The sequence below is a fragment of the Branchiostoma lanceolatum genome, chromosome 19, assembly GCF_035083965.1.
Source record: "Branchiostoma lanceolatum isolate klBraLanc5 chromosome 19, klBraLanc5.hap2, whole genome shotgun sequence".
Lineage (NCBI taxonomy): Eukaryota > Metazoa > Chordata > Leptocardii > Amphioxiformes > Branchiostomatidae > Branchiostoma > Branchiostoma lanceolatum.
This window is the reverse complement of record NC_089740.1, coordinates 8,179,798-8,197,130: the sequence shown is the minus strand read 5'-3', so window position 1 is coordinate 8,197,130 and position 17,333 is coordinate 8,179,798. Positions and strand designations below refer to the sequence as shown.

At 42.5% G+C, this 17,333-nt stretch overlaps 1 protein-coding gene across 1 annotated transcript in view; it reads right to left on the bottom strand.

The window, feature by feature from the left end:
- Positions 1-17,333, bottom strand: part of LOC136425274 (aminopeptidase N-like) — a 26,539-nt gene extending 9,206 nt beyond the window's left edge. The window contains exons 1-4 of the mRNA XM_066414105.1: positions 16,720-17,333; positions 1,387-1,530; positions 745-880; positions 127-253 (exon numbers count right to left, since the gene is read on the bottom strand). Coding sequence (XP_066270202.1) covers positions 127-253; positions 745-880; positions 1,387-1,530; positions 16,720-17,294 — 982 coding nt within the window. The 5' untranslated portion in view covers positions 17,295-17,333. The remainder of the gene's footprint in view (positions 1-126; positions 254-744; positions 881-1,386; positions 1,531-16,719) is intronic.

Here is a 17,333-nt window from a genome sequence, read left to right as displayed (position 1 = left end):
CACGATCTTGAGGCTTGTACTTTCAATGAACAGCTTGAGATCTCAGAATCACATAAGAAGTGGTTTATTTTTACAGTAAGGAGTCTGATCTTTAAATAAATCATTTTACGTCATCCTGGTACTCACCAGACTTGGGAAGGGGGTACGCGACGTCATAGTAGTCCTCCAGGTAGGTGAGGGACCTGTTCCCGATGTCCAGAGCGTAGGCCGCCGCCCCGCTGTCTATCGCCTCTTTCCGCCCCCACACTCGCAGCTAATGGCGTGAGATAACGGGAAAGTAATTAGTCTCTACCAGACTAACTACGCCTGCTATATGGAGAATATTTGCCAGGGTTTCATTGGAAGCCTAAATGGGCGAAAAGTGATATTCACCGTGAACTGACTCTACTGGATAATTGTTCCTTTTTCTGCCGAATTCTACGATTCATACGCCCTTAAGAGGAAAGAAAGTAGTAACGAACCGCCATGAGTTAAGCATCAAACATGACGATGACTACGTCAGAAACACATGAGTGGTCAGGTGTTAACTACATGTACCAGAAAACAAATACTAAAGCTAAGATCTGTAGATGTGATAGTGGTTGAAGACAAAACAGTTAAGCATATAAATCCGAGTCTAGCTGTTACCACTAAATCTACAATTTGAGATTCATCATTAACATGTGTCTTCCCTCTTTTTGGTGTATGTATACGGATTCACAGAGATTTAAATTGAAATGGACTAAACTCCCGCGGTTTACGTACCGTGACGCCATTGGCTGTTGTCAGCTCGATGTAGCCAAAGTCGCAGACGATGAACGCCAGGAGGTAAGTGGGCATGCGCACTGTGGGCTGGAAATAAGCGGTCGTCCAGCCAGCTTCCGGTGAGTTGGTCACGTTCCTAGAAGAGAGCAGCGAGATTTTTTTCTTTTGTCATTCAAAGAGACATCAAATGATACAAAGAAATGGACGAAGACAAAGTGACGGCGGACTCAAGTTGTACATAACTTATATTCTCGTCGCCACTTGTACATTGTAGAAAAATGAATATTTGACAAGATACTAAAACTTGTGAATGGTAAAAGAACAGATACCTAGTCGAAACGCTGCGGCACACAGTAAACACGTTTCGGCAAAATGCATGTTTTAAGCCTCCTCTCACTGGACCCGCGGCACGCTGGCGGCGTCGTTGCATCCGATGCAATTGACAAAGCACTCAACGAATTTCATCAACAAAAAAACGAATCTTTTTCAGATTTGTGTTTTTTTTGGGGGGAGGTTATACTTGTACGTTTTGAATGATATTCCAATTATAAAGTCAAGGGTAACACAAATCCATTTTATGACGCTACGACGCCGCCAGCGTGCCAAGAGGGTCCAGTGAAGGGGGGGGGGGGGGTTACGTACCTGTCGATAGGCATGTTGCTGAGTGCGCTCAGCCCTGCCTTGTGTTGGATCGTGGTGGTGAAGTTGGCCTTGAACGCCGGCTCGTCAAAACACGGGAACGCTTTCCTGGCGTCGGTCGGCTGCATCTGAGTGGTCGCCAAGTAGCTGTTGGAAAGACATATCTTTTATGAACATATTTTGTCGCTCGTTGCTTCCTGCTGTAAATAATGAATATAAAAGCTCATTCTCAACCCGTACTACACACTCTTGTATAAGGTATATTAGCCTCATGAAAGTAAAGTTATGTACAAGTAGATGTCATACTTTGTACCTTGGACAATTGTTGTGTAATAACGTTATCTTAGCTATATGCTATTGTAGCCTAGATTGATACACATTCACTTCACGAATGGGATTCAACCAGCGTAAACTAATTTGTCTTTGGAAAACCCCACTACAAAGTTGAGACATAGCGAACTTTAATTTAAGCTTTTGTTTCCCTTTTATCTGATTTGATGCGGTGTCGTCTGTGTGCTATTTTTGCCTTCTTTCCTGCGTAAGGCGATTGTTTGAGCAAAAACACTGCATAAGTTATTTTTGACATGTTTTAGGATTATCCAGTATTCATCATAACAAAATGAATGTTGTTCTAAGTTGTTTGCCTTCCTAAGAATGGGTAGTACTTTTAAAAAATGCAGCCCTGGCGGTTAAAATCATCTTTATTCTGTACAAGATAATGGCATGATACACTTCAAAACCTAGGATAACCCTGTATCTTATGATTCACGATCACCAGGACAGCGCAAGGCAGACAAAACAACTGAGTGTATAGGGCATTTTAGGCCTTCTCTTTTAAAACACGTGTACATTATGACGTTATAAAACCAAAACAAACAACGTTGAAGAGATATTAAAAGGGTGCATACACACATACATAATACATACATACATAGTCATACTGAAGTATTAGGGTGTGTAAAAGTATTAGTATTAGTATTTATCAAATATTATTAACTAAAAGTTTGCTTATTTTATATCTACTTTTTACCCGATGTTTGCCTTTGCTATCTGATTTGATTCTGAACAGTCTAAAACCGCCCTGACTACATTTACCCACTTCAGGTCCTGTTGATGTTTGTTGTCCTGTAAACATTTGTCTGTAAACACACATCAAGTGCCTGGGTGGGACCATCTTTACAGATCTGACAAAGTTAACATTTGCTGGTGATAAGAAGATTTATGGGCGTAACGTGTAAGCGTATTCATTCTTCAACACTAATAGAAACATTTTGTATATGAAGCCATTATGAATTCGCAGTAGCGTAAACTATGACATTAACGTGAACACCTCTGCATAAGCTTAAGGACATTGTGTCTATTTTCTGGTGGCCCCTTAGATACAATATTCCATTGACCCAAGTAATAAGAAACCTGTAATGCTATGTAATGAAACTCTAATGTGACCATTTCTTCCTGCCCTTTGAATGGGTCACTATAGACAGATTTACGATTAGAGAGATTGGTCATCTTGAAAAGCTATTTTGAAGAATGTGTTCATTCTGCAAAACGACTTAAAGTATGATAAGACATTGCACTCGTTAAGACTCAGTACCCTCTACCAGGCGTGGCAAACTATATGTATTGGTTGACAATCTCATTTTGTATGTTATCTGCCTGTTTGGCCGATTTCGACTCTTTCCAGCCATGTTGGGAGCCTGGAAGAGGCTAAAGGCTCATGCGCGTGACAAGTTGACAACTTTCAAGTGCTGCCATTTTTTACACCTGAACCCTGCTGTAAACCTCCGGTCCAAACTTGGCCCATGCCCAACCGATGACGTATAGAGGAGAGACAGTGTTATTGGTAACAGACACAACAACTGCGCAAAGGAAAGAGGATGTTTTGTAGATAGTGCCTGTTTTTGTGTCGTTTACTGGGAAACACTACGGGATCCTTAAGTAATTGATATACTGGAATGCACACAAGGATTTGATGAAAAACATCCTAGTCACAGTTAACGGTTTCCTTCAAAGGGGGCTGTTTGCCTCGCTCTGCTTGAAAGCTAGCCAATGTAAACCGTTAGCGCAGCAAATTATGTTCTTAAACTCCATGTAAACCTGTCCTGTGGATTGTTACATGGACATAAATAATCCATTAAAGGCAACCAAAGCAATATTAGTGCCAAAAAATCGAAATAAAATGATGCTGAAATCTTTATGGTAGTGACATGTACTAACGCTGTTTAGCACATTTATGTAGTATCTTCATACTTTGAGCATCTTAAAGCCACGCAAAAAATGTGACGTATGATGATCCCCTTAGTGAGCCTACAAAAACTCCAGTCACGATATTTAGTGAGTTCTCACACCACAACAACATCATATTTGTGCATAATGGACGTTGCATTACTGCATTACATTATGATTACGTTGTTTGAACTAATCATGTATAGAAATGACTAAATGAATTAACTTTCAAAATCCGATTTTCGGGCTCTAATATTGCTTGGGTTGCCTTTAATACATAGGAATAGTTAGGTGTACGACGTAGCAGTGAAACATAGGAGGACGCCGAGACAACGCCCCTTTTATGCGTTTCACTGTGAAGTATCGTACGCTAATGTGACTTTGCAGAAAAGTTGTATCTATATAGCTCTAAACCTGAGGACAGTTCCTGGTACATTTTATTGATGTCTCACAAGAGTTTTCTGGAAAATATCTATGTCAGTGAATGTCACATTTAACGGCTTCCCACCAGGGGATGTTCTGCTTGAAAGCTAGCCAATGTATGTAAACCGTTAAGGCAACAAATTATGTTCTTAAACTCCATGTAAACCTGTCGTGTGGATTGTTACATGAGCATAAATAACCCATTAATACATAGGAAAAGTCAGGTGTCAGACCAAGCATTGAAACATACAGGGCTAACCGAGACAACGCCCCTTTTCTTGTTTTCGTTCTCTTTATGCTTCACGAATATCCTTCAACTTTGACACCTTGCAAGAAAGAGTTTTATTTTTGTTACAAAACTAAACGAAGCAACAAATAAAGTAAGTAAATTTGAGGAAAGGCCTAAATCCTGTTACATTTTATTGATGTGTTAAGGGTTGTTAGCTTTTGTACAGTACGGCGCTCTCTAAGTCTTTCTCTTGGTGTGTTTCTTTGTTTGCTGATCTATTCTGGTGAAGGTCCCGTGACTGTTGTTCTGTGTTCTGGTACCGGGGCGTACCCTCGTACCATCTATCACCAAACGGCATATACAAATTTACCGTCGTAAAACTTATATTTGTCGTAAATATCGCAAATGGCACTTTCTCCTCTTCTAATTTGTTTTACGACAACAAAACTTGGCGAAAGCTCAATATAATGACACTTTTCTCCGTCAATAGATAAAGGAGTGGTGTGAGTTTAACACGACTTGGTTTAACCAAGGAGGTCCAGAGACCTTTAAAAAACCCTTTTGACCTTTAAACAGACCAGAAGACACTAATTTAAAGAAGATACACACTCTTAGCTGGGAAGCCGTCTTTAGACGTCTGTGTATGTAGTACCACTTGCTATGAGGCAAAATTCTTAAATGCTTTAGCCTTTAACCACAGCAATGAACTTGCAAATGTGACCTTTAAGTTGAACTTTATTTGTATTGCAGCGACACAGCTTTGCAGCCTTGCTAGTATTGTGCACCGCATACACATAACAGAACATATTCTATACAACACTTATATGTGAACTTGCCTACCTCAATTCTCAAAGATTTAAGACCATCTTGTACATAAACTGCGAGAAACAGAAATTTACAGAGTGAATGTAGCCTCTTCCTTAAATGTTTTTCACTGCTTCTTATTCGCAAGGTTCCTTCTTATGTAGTTAAGACCGTCTTGAGATAACAGTGTTGTTCCTTTATCAGTACCTGCCATGTTATCGTGCACCAGAGGCCTATCTCTTACAAAACGTTTCCTCCGACCCTCTTCACATTATGTAAACACTCCGCCACTGTTACTCTTAGCAATACTGATAGCGTTTATCTCACAGAGATAAGGTACGGTCGTCACGATACAGCGTTTCCTAATAACCTTATCACGGTTAGCTCCAGTCACGCTACCAGCTCAGAAAATGAATAGTCATGCCTATTGACTGTCGGACGTATGCATTGCGTTCTTATAACGTCTAAGCTGCGTAAAAGCGATCGCACGAAAGTTTTCGGTAGTTCCAAAAATGTCAGGCGTACTGGGCCGTTCCTTGCGCGTGCCTGCGTACCAAAAACTTTCACAAAACGATTGAGATACGCATTAGGTGCGTATTGTTAATACGCAACTCACACTACGGACATGATATACGCACAAGTGTGACAGGGCCCTAAGGGGACCATTGTACGGCTTGTTTTTGCGCGATTTTAAAATGCTCAAAGTATGAAATTATTACGCAAATGTGCTGAACAGTGTTAGTAAATGTCACTACCATTAAGATTTCAGCATTTTTTTTTATTTCCATTTTTTGGGCCCTAATATTGCTTTGGTTGCCTTTAAGCTGTGGTCCACTGTGCACTTCGCTAGTAACACGTGTAAAACAATGTGCCGTACCCTACATCTGCTTGGAGATGAGAAGCTGCACCTGTGTGCCATACTGACCGGACAAACAGTTACACTCAGGTACCGGCCAATGGCAATAAATCAGGGCGGGAAAATGTGTCGTACCGAAATTAGTGACAGGGCAGTTTGGGGTCAAGAGAACACCTGAACACACAGTCCTTGAAGCTGGACAGGTGTGAACCTTAAATTTAAAGTTAAAGTCATGCAGCGGTCACCTGGATCACAGGTGTAGCAAGGTAAAGATAGTCCAAAGCCTGTTTGATGCTATAGGGGCAGTGGGTTGTTATCCACTGTGTCCAGGGCCAGTATTGGAAGGCAGAGCCTTAAAAGGTAAAGCAGTCATCCTCAATTGAGGTGAAGCATGATGATTTTTCAAGTAGCTAGTGGTGGTGCAGGCTCGCGTTTTGGCCAAGCACACCGGGTAACCCCTACCCTTCTCAATAAGTGTGTTGGGCTCTTTAACCTCTCCGATCTCCGGCCTTAGACCGTCTTTTACCTCCCAGCCGAAGCCAGGTACCCACTTTTACACCTGAGTGGAGTGAGGAAAGTCGTGTAAAGTGTATTTCCCAAGGGCACAACATCGGTGGCATGTCAGGGGATTCGAACCCGGGACCTCTGGGTTCTAAGCCAAGCAACATTACCGTTACGAAATGACAAATACTACTAGGAGTAAAGTGGGTCCAGATATGTAGCTCAAAATACAGCGACCGTTTAAAACACGAATGAGAGACAAAGGTCAGATAAAAATTTGCAAAGTTTCCACAATACCAAAAATCTTCACCACTACAAAAGAATAAAAAAGTCCGGTACTTGTTTGCACAGCTCCATCTATTTACATATTACATAACTGTTTGTCTACCTCTTATCCAGCTGTATAAGCGGGAACACGTTTGTTTGTAGAGGTGGCGGGAAACAATATACTCTAGGGGAGGGGTGGACTGTTCTAGGTGTGTTCAGGGTGTAACAGGGGTTGCCTTTGACAGAGCATCAGTTGATAAGGACGTTATGTAAGTAAAGTCAACACGGAGTCTTAAGTGCCTTACTGTGTTCTAATTCATTCCTTCTCTTTTACCATCCCTCCCTCATTCATTCATTCATTCATTCCTTTAATCAAGTCGCCCCTCCCTCCTTCCTTCCATTCTTATCTTTCTTGCCTCATTTCTTTCTTCTTTCTCATGTAACTTTACCTCCTTCCTTATAACAATCTTCCCTTCATCCCATCTTTGCTTTCGTCCTTCCACAATTCCTACTTTTACTCGTTCCTTTCTCTATGTGTTCAATGTCAATCATTTTTCTCTAACGGCAACGTCACTTTCATTCTTATCTCTATTACTAAATCCCGCATTTCATATTTCCAAACGTTTCAGTGCACGAACATTTTCCTAGTATCGTCTTGGCACAGTGGTACTGGTGACGTAACTTTCGATGTTCATATCATTATCATACGTATCTTGCTGTTTTAGCCCCCCTCTTACTGGACCCGCGGCACGCTGGCGGCGTCGCTGCGGCCGATCGAATTGACGAAGCACTAAACGAATTTCATCGACAAGAAACGAATCTTTTAAAGCTTTGTTTGTTTTGTTGTCTTTTTGGTCATACTTGTACGTTTTGAATGATATTCCAATTGTAAAGTCAAGGGTAACACAAATTCAGTTTAGGACGCAGCGACACCGCCAGCGTACCGCAGGTCCAGTGAGAGGGGGGCTTAACATGCCTCCGTTTGCTTGGTCAAATCACTTCAAATGCATCCGCCATCATGGGTGGTAAGATTTTTATCAGTCCCACCTTAGCCTTTACCCACCCTTCTCCTAAGTTGTTGCGTAAGCTTAAAAAAGAATCCAGCGGTCAGGTGTTCTCTACCTGGTGCCGTTCCAACGTCCCTTTGTCCCGTACAAACTCCAGAAAGTCAGTTTCTGTCCAAACTTCCTTGTTTTCGGTTTAACTTTCTCAATAGAGAGATTAGTAGCGAGATAAATGTCTCTATTAACCCTTTCATTTCACAGACGTTACGAAAGGTCTGTGTTTAAAATACCAGCAGCACCAAAACAGCGACACGAGTTCCGTGAACGGTTTCGTCAGATTTTTGTTATTGGTTCGGACAAGATAAATTAATTTCTTCTGTAACTACGAACTTTGATATCGAGAGAAATAAAATGTCTGTATAGATTGTAATTTCTTCCTGTGTGTATTTCCAGTGTCTTTTTATTACGATAACTTTCATAGCTCCATTTTGGAGTCTTGTTCGGGTTTTTCGTTGTGCTGTCAGTTTGGCCTTTTTTCTGTTTGTAGTTCCTCAAAGGATGTGATTTAAAAATAATCAGCTGTTATAATTCATTCATTCCTTTATCTGTCGACCCAATGGTACCTGGTACCATACACAAACACAACCCAGCACGGGGCATATCCCGTTACACTCTTACCTCAGGTGAAAACAAACTTGGAAAGTTCAAGTAAAGTTCAAGTGATCGATGAACTATAATCCTGCAAGCACGTCACCGGAACGTACTGCGCCTGCGCGAAACACTTCTATGTAATGTGCATAGGGATTCAGAAAAACGTACCATATAAGGTCGTGTTCGCATATATTAGGGTAATATCCCGTCTATGGTTTCCAAATGTTGTGCCGAAAAAGATATCTTAATTATGCAACAGGAAAAATTATCATGCAACGTTTGCCAAACATCCAACAGAAACCTAGCGTTTCGCGCAGGCGCAGTACGTTCCGGTGACGTGCTAATCCTGCACGACTCCGCCTGTCACTGTTGTGTAATGTCCAGGATGTGGTTATTTCTTTCTTTTTCTAAGCTTTTAGTTTTCAATCAATTATGTTGCTGGTATAACAGAAAGTTGTTTCTAGACTTAACACGTACAGTTGCCAACATCCTTGTTGGATCGAACAATCTGACAATGGTAAGGGTGGGAGGCGATTATAGGTAGACATATTGTGTCATGCATCGCTTAGTCGTCATAACAATGACAAGGCAGTTAACTGTTTGCCAACTTTGTCTAGAACTGTCTGACCCTTGCTTTTTCCCTCATGACCTCAATGAAAAGCGGCCTGCAGTTCGATTTGAGCTTCTCCGATGTATAAACAAAGGTTCAAACAAAAACTGTGTTAAGGATGAAAGTCATTGTCTAATCGTAGGGTCCCAACGTTATGGTATGCGTGATACATTATGCAAATCTGGAGGATGCTATTTAGCTCTATGTCTACCCTGCCCCCCCCTAAAAACAAATAACGCAGATCCGATCAGATCAGGAGCCCATTGGCCAGGTAGGTAGGTAATATTTATGTGTCTGTTTTCGTATTCTTTTATGGCAGTATTTACCTTCTGGATGGGTTCGGTTGGACTTGGGAAATGACTTTCTAGATTTTAAATGGCCAGCGTTTGGAGGAACAAAAGTCACCCACATTACGTGACGTCACCGTCCATGACGTCACTACACGTGACAACCGCGTTCATGCAACACTGTGGCACGTTACATCAGGCAGTCAATGCGCGTCCTGGTCGTACATGGCACGTGCATGTACATATGCATTTAGTTAAAGTCCTTCCGTACCAGGCAGTCCATGCGCGTCCTGGTCATACAAGGCACATGCATGTACATGCGCATTTAGTTAAAGTCCTTCCGTACCGGGCGGTGCATAAGGCGGCGCCCATCTCCGTTTCTTTAGCCCTTGGGCCACACAACTTTGTGCAATCACTACAGCAGGGGGCTAGTCCACTGGTAGTGGTGTGTGTTTAACGTCCGTACTCTTTCCCAAATGCTGAGTGCTAAGCAGAGAAAGCAGTATGTACCATTTTTTAAAGTCTTTGGTATGACCATTAGCCATTGCACCGGTAAATATGCGTTGTTACTCGTGACAAGAGAGTTAAACATACATCCTACATTACATCATTCATTGTGGACAGAGAGCGGGATATTTTATCTTATCGCGTTCAGATCAGTGTTACTCATGTGAAAAGAGTTAAACATACATCCTAATACATCATCATCATTCTTCCGGATTTACTCCGGTGAGTTACAATCAATAAAGTTTTCCAATACGATCTATTACATCATACATTTTGGACAGGGAACGAAATGATTTAATCTTTAACTGAAGTCATTAATCACGCTGAAGTCATTCTTACGCGGTATAAAAAGTTCTACTCATGATAAAAACCTTTAAATTTGCACATTTAATACATTGCCTTACACTGTGCAATGTGGACAAGCTATGGCCATGATTTTTGCACGGTGGGAGATATAGATCTTTTGCTATTTTACTGTATGTCTCATGGTCGATGCTCTCAGACATCGACTTTTATCCACATGTGTTCTAAATAACCGAAGGTAGAGACGAAATCGGTAGGGTCGAGTTTCCAGAGGTCACGGGATCACACAGTTAATGGGGGTTAACGAAAATTAGAACCTCGAGTGGTAATCAAAACCACGCGAGAATAGACGAGCATTCCTCGCCAACGCCTCGGTTACACCCCCACGCCACTAGGAGGCGACCTCAGTGCGACCTAAAATGTGGCACGGAGCTTTATAGATAAAAAACAAAACATTTTTACGCCTTGCGTGTTCTGTTGTGTTTTCAGACATACATCCATCTTCCATCGAATATTCCAATGTTGACGTCATTGGTTACACGAATCTAATTTTAGGTCATAGCGCGATCGCCGTCTACTGTCTAGCGCCTCTGCACGGAGACCGTTAGGTGACTTTTGACAGCCCAAAATTGAATTTAGTTGACTGGATGACTTCATACATTGAATATGATCCATGGTAAAAATAATGATTAGAATAATACCAAAACACACGAAAATTACAAAAAAAAGTCTTCATCAATGGCAGTGAAAATGTACTATTAATGAGATTTTTGGGTCGCTGAACGGTCGCTGAACAGTCGCCACTTCGGTCGAAAGGGTAAACCTATATCAATAGAGTGAGGGTCGCCAACCCGAGTCTGTGTTTGTCAAATCCTGTTAGTTGAAGGGAGCGCGCCGCCGGCTAAACACGCTATTAGGGATCACTTATGAGGCGGGGGGTCCGGGGCGGAGAGTGGAAACAGGTGGAGGGACGGGGAGGGTAAAAACAGGTCGTCTCCGGACAGTGAAGCCTGAAGCGACGCGTAATGCCTTTTTGATTGCATCTGCCAGCCTCCACAGGTGGCTGAAAGTTAGTAGAAATTGGCCAAATGGATAGATAACATGCCAGGGCCACAGGCCAGGAAGTGCATACAGTTGGCGACCTGTAGTCCACTATTTGTTTAGCGATCTGTGGAGCCTGGTCGAGTCTACCTTTTTTTCAAGTGATAGCTGATAGGGTAGTTTAGATTCGCCACGGTTTGTGTTGCTGGCCGTTATCCTATCGATAAGTGAGTTGGGTTTTGAAGCGCGCAGAGTTTCACAATGATGTATACAAGTTATGGAAGTTGGTCGTCCGAAGCGCACTGCTTGTTCGATAGTTGAGATCTCGTTTTCGGCCAAGTACACCGGGGCGAACACCATTCTTATCGATACTTGTGTTAGATTCTTTAACGTGCCAATGTTTATGGTTTGAAGCTGCCCATACATGGCCGTTAACATCTCCTCCAAAACACGAAAGAGAACATGGCCTTATAAGGTCTTGGAAAGACATTCAGTCAGACGGGGGAGGTTATATCCTAACCCCTAGGTCAGATGTCGCACCGATCATACATTCTCAATTCAGTATAGTCTTTCAGGAAGACGGGAATTACTAGCAATTTTCTACATCTGCTAACGTTGCCCACATTATAGAATGTACGTCAGGACAGAGGTGAAAATGGTAAAATACGCTGCTGGCTAAACATGCTATTAGGAATCACTTACGCAACGGGGAGGGGGATAGCTACAAGTGAAAACAGACGAGAACTTGGCTGACCTTGGAAAAACAGTCAGACATGGAAAACTGCTCAGTTTGTATCCAAGCAGATACATTTAGCATTTTTCATACAATGAGATACAAGTAGAGACACCGTTGGTTATGCAGATGTTTACTTATCTCTTTCTCTCAGACAAACAGACACACACACATGCACACACACACACACGTCACGGCACACACACACACACACACGCACGCACGCACGCACGCACGCACACACGCACGCACGCACGCACGCACGCACGCACATTTCTATTTCGCAGTTTTTACTTGACCGTACAAATGTCGGTGTAATTTGGTTACGCCAAGAAAGCAGATACTGATTTATGTAGGGTCATACCCTTGTTTCTCAACACTGACAGATCCCGATGGCATTCTGTCCCGTGAAATGCCAACTATGACCCAATGAAAGACATATCCCGAGAAAGTCGAAACGCAAAACCTTGAAGTATTGGAAATGTGACATGCTCATGAACTTGGGTGCGACGTTGACAGACACCAGGCAGGTCTGAGGGGTACTCTGTCGTCTCCAAACGTCAAGAAACGTCAAGATAAAATCTGGGGTCAGTCAACAGGTCATGAAAGAAGAAAAAGTAAAAGTAAAACTCCTTGTGGGTGGTACAGTCAGTTAATTCTTTAAATATATAAAAGGAGAGTCTTGCGTTTGTTGCTGTTGTTTCTATATTAAAATGATATGACTCTCTCTTATTTGACTAATTTCTGTTTCCCGAACTTTCAAATTCCACAGAATCTGTTTTACCTCTAAATTGAAAGTGACCAATGTTATTTGACCTTTAATTTACCCCCTACCGAAGGGATATTCGAACCGACGCAAAGCATGACGGGAGGTCCTTTGAAGGTCATTTCGTCTGAGTCCTTCGGGCCAAAATGGCTGCCAAATGTCGTTCTTCATTTCATGGTGACATCAAACACTATGTAATGGTCTGGGTTTTTTTTCGAATTCTTGCAATCGTCTGCATGAATCCTTGGTTTTAGGTATGTTCGTTGACGTCCTAAAATTTACAACTACAGTACTCAATTGGGTTCTTCTTTAATTTTTGAAGGCCTATCAAATGTCAAACTATGATATATGCAGACTGCCCCTTGCCAAAAGCAAACATGAAAATTCAATAACTTAGGTTAAATCTAGCATCTTCTAGCATGCTGTAGGATGTAGTGTGATTATTCACTGGTATGCCCTTTAAAGAAAAGCCAACCACCAACCTCTAAACCTAGAGATAGATTTATATGTCCATACATTGTTAAATGATATTAGCAAAATACAGCACGACCGTCAATGAATGCTATAGACAGAGATGAGAGATGGTATGAGAATGCAATGTGACATTGACATCTGTTTCACAGACGTGAAGTTTTGGCATCTTTGCATCTTTGTTTGCCAAGACGTCTTGTCTGGTAGACGCGCACAAACGTGTAGCTTGGAGCTCTTCCTAATATCTTTGAATAGCAAGATGTAAGGGGCATGGAATTGAAGAAATTGGATGGGACGTCTCCAAATATCAGACTCGCCATTTTAGTCGAAAAGTGCTTCGAAGGTCCATGGGTCATTTCGAAGGTCGAGTGTTCTCAAGGTCAACAACACACGGGGCCCTGTGTAACACCGCACACACACGCTTCCAATTATTTCCCCTGTAGTTGGCCTTATTTTGTACCATCTAAATCAATATCTACGTCAACGGAAGGCTCGGTAAAAGCAGATCGAGATCATTTATAGCTATTTATATCGTAGACGTCTTGCAAAGAAAATGTACTTTATGAATTTGGAGGTGACGCTGTTAGCGTTTAGTTCTGTTTCCATAGCCGCTGACGAAATTATAGTTGGCCTTATTTCATAACCTTTATTTAATAGTTACGTAAAATTCACTCGTAGAAAGCAAAAGCTGCTTAAAAGCTGTGTGCACCCTTAAAAAATACCCCTTCTGAGTTTGAAGGTGAAAGCTTCTTGAATTTAGTTCGTCTTCCAGAGCCTCTGACGGACTAATAGTTGGGGTTATTTCGTGACCTCTAAATCAATAATTTCGTTTGAAAAAGTTGACCAAAGCAAACAAAGATTGTTTAAAAGCCGGCAGGAGTCCAAGTTGGAAATGCTCCTTCTAAGTTCGGAGGTGAAAGCTTCTTCAAGTTAGCTCTATTTCCAGAACCGCAAACGATATATCATAGCAGACCACAACTATACCCTCTATTCAAAAGTTACGTAAAACTACTCGGCAAAAGCAAATTCGTTAGCTGCCGAAAGCGTACGTTTTAAAACGTCCTTTCTGGGTTTGAAGGTAAAATTTCGCCATTTTGTTCTATTCCCAGAGTCCCTTGCGGCACAATGACGTATGTAACCACAGGAATGTCCCTCGCAGACGTCAAAGCAGCCCGCTCGTAAATTAGAACCTCCCCCACGGGACACATTCTCCACTGATGGCGCGGAACAGGAACGCAAACCAGCGATAAATCGACTCCTTTCCCGCGGTTTCTTAAACAGAACCATATTCCCCGTAATGTAGACCACAGAAGTCTTATCTATCATGCCAGCCTCGGTGATAAGATGGGTGACAACTTGTCGTACTGATTGATTAATCGGTTGTGCGGTATTTTCTGATCCTCACTGCCCGTTTCGCTAATATCTTCAATCGAAATGAGTTCAACTATGAAGCTGCCACCAATCGGTTAGATTCAATGATTGAACCAGTTGATTTTGTGAGTCTGAAAAGGGTTCAAATAAGACATTCTCATAAAGCTGACTGACAACAGTGGCTTACACTTAGCTAATGTCAAATGTGTGTTTTTCTTCAATTTATGTTTTGCATCTGTCTTCCCGTCGTTCTTGGCTCAAAGACACAAGTTGTAACAAAGCTAAGTATGCACTCCGGCTCTCGAAACATAGCAGTACGTTGAGAAAGCTCAGTTGAAGACTGCTTTACCTTTATTTTATTTGTTTCATCATACAATGCACATTTGAAAATGCTCTTGACATGGAATATTTATCAAAGTTTCAAAGATGGCAGTAAAGTTTTAAACCTGAGTGAAATTACCATGCGGCATGCCGGAACTGGGTTATGTGTACAACATGTCTCGAAAGGTTTCTAGCTTTTCTAGCTACCTAGTTGGAAACGTAAACTTGTCCTAACTCAATTAAAGGCAGTTAGTTTAACGAGACAAATCTTTGCGGGGTTCCAGAGAGTGAAGCGTTGTTTTACATGCACATCGTGTTCGATAACATTCTTCGGGTTCGCGAAAGAGGCGAGATATGAAAAAAAGACCAAAATTCTTGCTGGTTGGTCAGAATTCTGAAAAAAAGTTTTTTTACGTCACTAACAATATGATATTAAAAAGATAATCTCCAACGGCAATCCCATAGCCTGAAAGCCTGGAACTACCTAGGATGACACTCAGGCTAGCAATTCCTAGTCATTCTCTTTACTAGTATCGGATAACAATCCACAGACTGTCCCCTCCATTCAACCCCTGTCTTTCTCAGTCTGTCTCTGTCTGTTTCTGACCTCCCCTTTTCACTCCTCCTTCTCTCTCTCTTCTTTTAGTTACAGTCTGTCTCTTTCCATCCATTCATTCATCCCTCCCTCCTCCCTCCCTCACTCATTATCTCTCTCTCTCGATCCTTTCTTCCAGTCCCTTTCTCTCTGCCCCCCTCCCCTTCCTCTACAACACACTCCTTGTTTTCTCCAAAGGATTTTAAAACGTAAGACTGCCTGGTGTAAAGTGTAATGTTTACCAAGGGCGGAGCTGTCTCCGCCTCTGATGGTGAAATACACACCACAGTTGGCACCCCTGGCACACGAGAAACGTACCCTCTATTCAAGCAACACTAAAAGCAAATTTACGGCAATTAATTAGCTTTCACAATGGGCCAATGGTGTTGAACAGTCACGAGTTTACCTGGCATCATTGGATAAAGCGTTTGACCTGATTTATGTCGCGTCTTTCAACAAAACAGACGTCAATAAATGTTTAAAAGACTCCTGAGAATGTGCAGAGACGCTGAAGTCCAAGGTTAGGCGGAGCTAGCCTTGAAAGACATGTTTGAAAAATATCTTGGCGATGGCACGCGGCGTAAAAACATTCCTTACATCTGTGTGCTTCCTGTCTCTGTTGGTCTTCCTTTCCGTAGGGGGAAAGTTTCTCTCCAATCATGGTGATGTTTTGCAATCGTTCTTGATACACAGAACTTAATCTTTTAGTCTGTGCCAGCAATACATAATAACATACACACTTGGAAATACACTACATAAGGTTCGGAATGGAGCTCTATGTCAACAACTCATTTAAAATGTCACAGATATACAAGGCAAGTCCAAAAACAAATGCCAGGAAATCCACCCAGTATTACATGGCATTAAAATACTGTGAATGAATTTAAGTTCACGTGGTTTTATTTCATAGTAGGGAGAAAATTAAATGTTCGCGGTGGTTTTAAGTTCTCGTTTGAACCAATAGTAGTCCTACCGTCATAGGTGGGCAAAACGTTTCGCGGCGGCTTTAAGTTCGCGGCAAAGAGTTCACCGCGAAATCCGCGAACATAAAACCACCGCGAACATTTTTACATTTACAGTAACCCGCAGGAGACAAGGAATGTTCCAAGAATAAAGGGAGGCCTAAACTTACTCCACCCAGGTGTAAAATCGGGTACCTGACTTCGGTTGGTGAGGTAAACGACGGTGGAATGAGAGGGTTGTGCTCCGCCTGCCAATGCCGTGCCTAGACCCAGTGAATAGTAACTCACTGCCTCTACAGCCTCAAATATACTATGAAACTACCTTTTTAAACAGGAATTCAACAGACACAGTTTCTACCGAAGATTCTACTCTTCTGTCTGTCCACTCGAATGATAAAGAACTCCTACCTGGGGTTGCCGTCAGATCCGGTGTACTGACTGAGGTACAGCCCGGCCAGATCGTCCTTCAGCGGTCCGACAAACTCCACATAGAGTTTGTACATCTGCCCCACCCTCAGCGCCTTCCCCGCGGGCACTACGAGAAACTGGTTCGGTAGATGGAACCAGTAGTCCGTGATGTCCCTTTCCGAGCCGTCGTCGTCCGTGAAGCGAACTTTGCTGATGTTCAGTTTGTTCGTGTGCACGATGATCTCAGTCGCGCTGGTGTTACACAGCATCAGGATCTCAACGTTGCCGCTGAAGACGAAATTCTCCAGGTCGATTTTCAGGAGAACATCGTAGGTCTCCGGGAGGAGGCTTAGAGGCAGGCGGACGTTGTCCCATGGTCCTGGCGGGTAAGGGGTGGGGGTGGCCGGGTCCGCCGTCGGCTGGATCACCACCGCGTCGGAACTGCCGTCTCTGTCAACCTCGCACGTTTCCCTGCCGACTAGCCCCGCTAGCAGCCCGACCGCGACAACGACGACTACGAAGAACACGCCTAGAAGAACCGCCGACGCTTTGCTCAATACACATCCCTTCTCCATCGTTAGAAGTTCTCACTCTAACCACCTGTGAACACGTAA